This window comes from Fundulus heteroclitus, chromosome 20, assembly GCF_011125445.2.
Source record: "Fundulus heteroclitus isolate FHET01 chromosome 20, MU-UCD_Fhet_4.1, whole genome shotgun sequence".
NCBI classification, from domain to species: domain Eukaryota; kingdom Metazoa; phylum Chordata; class Actinopteri; order Cyprinodontiformes; family Fundulidae; genus Fundulus; species Fundulus heteroclitus.
The window spans coordinates 17,332,764-17,340,671 of NC_046380.1; the positions used below are offsets into that span (position 1 = coordinate 17,332,764).

Consider the following 7,908-nt stretch of genomic DNA (forward strand, 5'->3'; position numbering starts at 1 on the left):
ATTAATGGACCTTTCACGTCGGATGGATCATGTCTTCACATTGTCCATTAATTTCTGATAATGGACACCTCGTCGGACATTATCCCTTACATAATAAAAAGCCAGATTTGAAGAATTTAGATAGAAGTCATTTGAAAGAGAGATCAATGGTTTTCTTGAGGAAAAAAAAAAAAAAAAACATCCAAAACTTCCAAATAGCACAATCTCCACAAGTGGATGTGAGGAAGCTCTAATGTAGGAAAAATAGGATTTTTCTTGCTGGTAAAAGACATTATTTTTGTGTTTAGTCTTTCTGGATTTGCTATAAAATATTTAGAAGATTACTTGGAGCCCCAGATGTGGCAATAGATGTCTTGGTCTACATTTTTGGTTTTGATTTATTTCTGCCTATGTTTAAGCTGGAAGATCAGTCCTGCAACACAAATCTTTGCCAAAACCCACCAAACTGTTGCAGGGGAAGTCAGGGTGATGGGCTCACCAAAGAAGCCAACAGCGGCATGGTGAATCCAAAGATCCACAGAGCTCCTCATCTGAGGAAGGACAATCTGTTCACAGGGACAATTTTAGACAAATCTCTCCACAAATCTGGCTTTAAGGAAGAGTTTAAAGCCACTGTTGGAAGAAAAGTCTTGTTTGCACTGTGTCAAACACCAGTGGTTCTCCACCCTGGTCCTCAGGGACTCCATCTTTCTTGTTTTAGATTAGTCTCTACTCCAGCGCACCTGATTCAAGTGACTACATTACCTCCTCAGCATGTCATCAAGGAATTCAGAAGCCCTGCTAATCACCCATTTATTTCTCTCAGGATTATGGCAGCAGGAATATATCTAAAACACGCGGGGCAGTGGGTCCTGGGGGCCAGGGTTAAAAAACACTGCCATGCACCATGTAGGGGAAATGGCAAACACATGCTCCTCTGGTCAGAGGAGAGCAAGATTAGATTTTTTGGCTAATATGCAAAACACTAGGTGTTGAGAAAAACTACTGCACCTATACACCACCCTCAATCGAAATGCAGTGGAAGCAACGTTTAGCTTTTTTAAGGAGAAGCTGGTCTGAGTAAAAAGAAGATGTAGTTAAATACAGAGTGAAACTGCTAGAGGTTGCAAAAGACCCAAAGTCCACCTTCCAGCAGGACCCTACAAATTCAGCCAGAGCTAAAGTGGACCAGTTTAGATCAAAGCATATTCACGTGTTAGATTGTCCTAGTCAAAGCCTGGTCATACTGCAGTTTGTGAAGCACGCTAAACTAAAGCAAAGTTCTTCGAGTTGCCGATGACATCAAAGATCCAGCAGGGCTGGAAAATAATAAAATAGCCTCCTACTTTTATATCTATATATATTTTTTTCTAAATGGGTTATTCATTTTAAGGAGTTTTAAGAGAAAAATGAAATTAGGTCAAGGTTAACACTTGGTTAACACATTAGGATTGGAAATGGGTTTTATAAGAGCTGACTGACACCTGTGGTAAAGATGTAGTTAAAACAGAAGTACTGACCTTAGCAATACTGATTAGACGAGTACTAGGGTTTAACAAACAGGCAGATCATTTAAAAGTACTGAGGTTTAACATGGACAATCAAGAAGAAAGTGGTCATAATTAGGTTTTAGCAGAACTTCATGACTACAGATAATTTAAACCTCCAGTGAACATCTAAACAGATGTAAAAAGCCATCCTTTCATATTCCCACAATATTCCCAAATAACTTGAACACATCAGCTGTTTCATGCAACTTCTTCCTCGTTCACTTCTAATCGCCACAAAGTTAAAGGCACCCTCCTGTTTGGTTTCACCAAATAAGCACATTAACAGTACGAATCTGCATTATGTCTTTTGTCTGTTTGAAACGATTCAGAACTGATTTCTGGCCTCCTGTACAAAGAGTCACTCTGGGACATGAGGGTATTTTCAGAATTACAAACAAGGGCCCATCTCTTTTGTGTGACCTCTCCTCACAGAAAACCATGTGTTTGTCACACAGTGGAAAACAAGCTTTACACAACAGGAGTGTGAAATCACCATGTTCCAAGACTGGGAGTGGTGGCGGGGTGGCTCTCAGCGGGCTGAGAGGGGAAAAAGTGTCTGTACTCGGACAACATGAGGGACAAACAAAGAGTCCTGACTTAATGAGCAGCCTCAGGTAACACTGTTTACATCTCTGCACAAGTCGACCAAGGGATATGATATAAAACAGTTCAATTAAAGACACAACGTACTTCTATTTAAGTATAAAAGTAATATGTGATCTCATCAGGATCTTATATTAGTAAACTTTATACATTGTCAATAACAGATTTATAACCTCAACTAAACAAAGACAATTAATTATTATATAAACCGTATGCCATTGTTATAAATATCAGTGAGAAAAAGTGAATAAACATACACAAGGGCTCTACTTCTTTATATTTGTGGGAAAAAGTAGGATATTTGTATTTGGTATCTGTTTTTATTTCAGTTTTATTACATTTTACAGTAATAATGACTATTAGTGCCTTAATTGGAATTAGTAGCCAGTTTCCAAAAAATCAGCAACTTTTATGATTTTAGATTAAATTAAAACTAAAACAACACAATAAGGATGATAATAGCAATGATAATAATAAATAATGAAACTACATATAAACAAAACATATATTTTATGTGATAGGATAAATATAGCTAAAAGACATAGATGCTACACTTTTCATATTGATTTATGAATTTTTATGTTTTAATGATTGTAAGCTTTGTTCTCAGTGACAAGTTTTTGAATTTGTTCTTTGAGAAGGTTTATCTGAATTAAAAATAAAGCACCGAAACATTGAATATTCCTTTGTAACAAACAATAAGAGACACAAAAGGGGAAGGATTCTGCATGTTATACACAGTTTTTTTATTTGAGCATTGTGAATAAAAACAACCAACATATTTTCAGTTCGTACAATGCATATTTTGCTTTGAAAATGTGAAACTGAAAAAAAATAAAAATATTTTGATCTTTATTCTTAAGAAAAATATTTAATGTTGTTGACTCAGATTATAAGGCTAAAGTAATAATTCACTGCTTAAGAGAATGATTTGCTTTGTTGTCTGTCTAATTTCCGAATATGTATCAGGATTACTTTTTCTTGCTTTATTGTCTATTGGTAACACACATGTTTAAATTTACCTCATTCTCACCAAATCTAAGATGTTTTACAACATATAAATATGACAATTTAAACATTATTGGATTTAACTAACGTTTTATTATGCTGTCTTGGTTATTATTACAAAATATTACATTTGTTTTGCAAATTTTTGTTGCAACAATTAGACTTCCCGCATCTGAAATTCATTACCCTCCTTACTTTAACGGGTTTAACTTAACTTAACTTATTTGCTTGCATTTTGCAAAACTACGTCGGGCCTTTAAAACAGAATAATGAGCCGCGGCAGAAGAAAAAAAATCAACCCAAAACCCTTGAATTTCTGCAACCATCCATGAAGCGGAAGCTTTCACGGCTCAGCGGTCCCACAGCGCCATCTGGCGTAGAGAACGTTCAACAACGACGACGACGCTACGTCACTTCCGGCTAAAACATGGCTGCGCCCTGACAAATGTCACATTATCTGTTTGGCTAAAAACATCCAGTTAAATTCGGCTTCCCTATCAACAGCAGAGCTTTAAAAGGAAAGAAAAAAGCTGCGATACTTTTCTCCGTGTCAGTCTCCGTCCTCAGAGGTTTCTCATTTCTTTATTTGCACCTTTATTTTCTTCCGAACCGACCGTCACGAGAGTTTAGCGTCAGCTGAACCGTGTTTTGCCATAGAGGTTGACATTTGCATCGTTTTCTCACGGATTAAACGGGTTTAGTGTGTAACTAGATGCATTAATATTAACATTTATGCACGTTTTAATTAAGAATTTCCTGTTTTTGCAGGGTGTGTAAGCGGACATCATGGTGCATTTATGTGAGTATAAAGTTTAATTTCCTTGTGTGAAGACAGCAGCATTAGGCTATAGCTTAAATATAGAGGACATTCACAAAGGTGTATATATCATTTAATGTGCAAATTATATAAACCACCTAAAAATGTCTTTATTCTGACTTCAGCTTCATTTCCATGGCATCATACTTAGTGCCATTTATATAGTTTATGACTTGCCTTTTATTAGTGAGAAACCACTACAAAAAAAACATAAGAAATATTCTTTCAATAGATAGATAGATAGCTTTGTCATTTTGTATGCACAAAGTGCGTACAGAACGAAATTTGGTTTGCATACAGCTTGAAAAATCACTCTAGAAATCGCTCTAAGAATCACAGTAGATAAAGATGCAGCAGCGATTTATGTAAACAATTGAAATGTAAAACAATGTAACAATGTAAACAATTCATGGTAAATAGACAGTGTGCTATTCACGCTATCCAGATGCAGCAGCAATTTATGTAAACAATAGAGATGTAAACAATGTTTACGGTGACATTTCACCATCCTGTGTATTTCCAACACTTTTTGAAATATTACCTGGAAATTGACCTGGTTGTTTTCCAAAAGAAAACAAAAAAAATCTTGGTAGATCATAGCATAAGAGAGACATCCTTTAAAATGATTCATAATTAGTATCCAGTTGAAATATTTTTGATTAATACAATGCAAATGGGACTCTGACCCCATGTGAATTTTCTGCAAATCGGAAATCGGAGAAAGTTGAAAACTACTTAAATAACGCTGAAAGTGTTGGGTCTGAAATCCTGTCTATGGATGATAAATTACATAAAACTTATGTCTTTAGAAAACTGGGGGCAATGAATCAAAAACCACAAGACACAAGATTTGATGCCTCATCCTTCGATAACATTAAAGATTGCAAGAAAGCCTTGCTAGGAAGCAAAACATAAAGAATTAGATTATACACAGGACTTTTGCACAGTAGCATAGACAGTTTTTACTGAAAAGATTAAAAATATATAGAAATCTCTTTTTTTCTACACAAACTTGCAAGAACAGTTAGATGTTTAAGATATTACTAATGCTTCCATACTCCTTACAGTTTTACTTTTATGCTAAACAAATTAATAGGTGGAATTGGTTAATGTTAAATGACAAAACGCCTTGGTTATTTGCAGAATGTGCCTCCAAATGTTTGAAAAAAATTTTTAAATTTAAAGTTTAAAGCTTCACATACATGTTACAGGACGTCCTCTCCAACTGAAAATGTTGTAAATGTGCAACCTTGAGTGTAAAGCCTGTTAATTTTAACATTGCATTTCACCTCAAAGCTGTGATCAATAAGCTGGTTAATAATCTTCTTATCTATGAAAACAGAGCTGTGTGTCAGTCACTACAGCAAGAGGGAAGAACATTGAGCTGAAACTAATATAACAAAGAAAAAGCATTATGGGAGGATATTTGTTTGTCTGCACTTATTGAAGAGTAATGTTAGTAAATCTTTCTGTTATTGCTCAGCAATTACCCATGAATTATTTTATTTGAATCCGGGTGCATAGAAAGCAGCATTGTATGTTGCACATGTTGGCGACAAAGAAAAGAACACACAGCATTCAATTTACATCAATATCAATCCTTTCTCTACAAAAAAAATCTAGTTAAATAAAATCCAAAATATAAATATTTTTCTAGTCTAAAAGGGGATTTTCATTAATGCAAGCAGACATTCCAAGAACAATATGATGAGTGTGTGAGTTTCCAGGATCGGACTGATGCAGTGAGCTATATTACCGTTAAAAGAAGGGTTTGTTTTTTTTTTCGTTTGTTTTGTTTTGTTTCCCTTCTGACTACTTTTTGTCCTGATTTCCTCCTGCAGCGTCCTTCCTCCTGAAGAAGTACCACAGTGGCTACGTCGTCATCCGGCTCGCGATGGCAGGCCACAAACAAGCCAACCGACCCTTTTATCGCATCGTGGCGGCTTACAACAAGAGATCAAGAGACGGCAAATACATCGAGCAGCTGGGCACCTTTGACCCCCTTCCTAACATCTACAACGAGAAGCTCGTCAGTTTCAACTTCGACCGGATCAAGTACTGGATCGGCTGCGGCGCGCACCCGACCAAACCCGTGGCCAAACTTCTAGGTGTGTGCTCACTTTCTTTGGCACGTGTCGCAGCGCGCGACAAGATTTCACAACTGTAATGTCGGCCAGTCCAGTGGATCCTGTTGTTCGTTAGGAATCATTAAATCAAGTTTGAGGTTTGGTCCTTCTGTAACTTTTTAACAGCGACTGCATCTTAGAAACTGCTGTGATGGTCTTTACTTTATTCCGTTTGAATTTCTTTTCATGTTTGCTTCTTGAATATTTCTGTGCATTCGGTATCACCTCCAGCACCTTGTTTATGTCCTCTGGTTCAAAGGATTGGTTGCAGTCATGGGAAAAACTAAGTTCCCACAACTGTCAATGCAGTTGTGGGTAAAACCAAGAACACGTTTGCATGTTTGATAGATTTGATAAAGCAAAGGGTTTAGGTTGTGATTCACAAATGGTGATCTTTTAGAATCTATTTCATGTTTTTGTGCATGAGGTTAGATTTAAAGCACCTTAAAACTTCATATGAATCAGATCATTTGTCTTGCGTCACAATGTGCAGTAACCTAAATTAGAAGATAATAACAGAGATTCACCCAAAATGTTCCTTTTATTACAAGCCGAGGGGCCTGTCAGGTCTGTTGCTCGGTCTTCCTGATTCTGTTCATTCACTAACGTAACAAACCCCTTCCTCATCTCCACAGGGTTGTCTGGGTTTTTCCCCCTCCACCCCATGACGGTAACAGAGGCAGAGCGTCGAAGAGCTCAGGCAAAGCTGGCGGAGACGACAGCAGGAACGGAGGACTCTCAGGAGGAGGAGAACCGGGCCGGTGTGTGATCGGATCAAAGCGAAGCTGCTGTTAATATGAAAGAGAACTATTAAATATCCTTTCTTTCTCTTGTTGATGGACTGCTCAAAAGTGTGAACAACTCGTAATCTTAAAAAGAAACAACAGCTTTGAGCTGATTGTTGATTGACATCTTGTGTTTATTTGGGGAAATGTTGAGCTTTTGTTTTGTCATTAAAATCTTTGTGAAAAAAACTGCAAAAAGCTATACATGTTTTTAATATAATAATCTTTTCCAATTTAAATTGGATAATTAAAATAATTCAGATCTAAGGAGTGAGTTTCATGGACTTATGACAATATTGTGAACTAGAAGCAGTTTTCACTGACAGAAGTCATAACGCTGCTGCAATATTATTAGAAGCACGATGCAGTAAAGCTATTGAAGACATACAGACTGTTATTTCTCACATTCAAGGTAAAAGTTTAAAAACGTTTCTGGCATAGGGTGAATAAATGGGTAGAAGGTAAATACAGCCTCCTGCTGAACAGAAACTTGAATCATTAGTTTATTAAGATTAAAGCCAAAACCTGGATAAAATATGTAAAGAAACTGTAACCTTGCATTGAATCATAGCTTGTAGAGGTAATTTAAATAGGAACTGTAACTAAATGCTTTCCTTATTCTTCAGTGTTGTCTCATCTTGAGGACATTTTTGTCTCCTCATCTTTACCTCTTTGTTTAATTAGTTATTGATACAGTGGCTGTAATTCTCAGTTATCCGACTCACGGCATCAGTATCTGGGCTTAAATTGTATTTGTTAAAAAACAGGTTTTCTTTTGAGTTTGGTTTTCACATTTTGTTCCATTGAATCCAATTTAAGCCAAAGCTTCAGCTGCTTGAAAGAGAGTATCGCATTTGACTTACAGAGGATTGTTTAAATCCTAAAAAAAAAAAAAAAAAAAATTATCAAGAACTCCCAAATTCACAGATCCAAGAACAGCAAGGTGTGTTTTTTTTCTTCATGCACCCCCAGGAGAGAGAACGAGTTACTTTGAATTTCTCTACAACTTCCTATCTGCTGTGTCCCTTCCTCTTCACAAT

The 7,908-nt window shown here is 36.5% G+C and overlaps 1 protein-coding gene across 1 annotated transcript; it reads left to right on the plus strand.

The window, feature by feature from the left end:
• The first annotated feature begins 3,542 nt into the window (after nucleotides 1-3,542).
• Nucleotides 3,543-7,070, plus strand: mrps16 (mitochondrial ribosomal protein S16). The gene is made up of 4 exons (XM_012881367.3): nucleotides 3,543-3,709; nucleotides 3,909-3,939; nucleotides 5,799-6,065; nucleotides 6,719-7,070. The coding sequence occupies exons 2-4, from the start codon at nucleotides 3,927-3,929 to the stop codon at nucleotides 6,850-6,852; spliced, it is 414 nt and encodes a 137-aa protein (XP_012736821.1). The 5' UTR covers nucleotides 3,543-3,709; nucleotides 3,909-3,926; the 3' UTR covers nucleotides 6,853-7,070.
• The last annotated feature ends 838 nt before the right edge of the window (nucleotides 7,071-7,908 follow it).

Coding starts and splice junctions, on each gene's coding strand:
- mrps16 (XM_012881367.3), top strand. Junction 6,066..6,718: donor ACCCGTGGCCAAACTTCTAG/GTGTGTGCTCAC, acceptor TCATCTCCACAG/GGTTGTCTGGGTTTTTCCCC.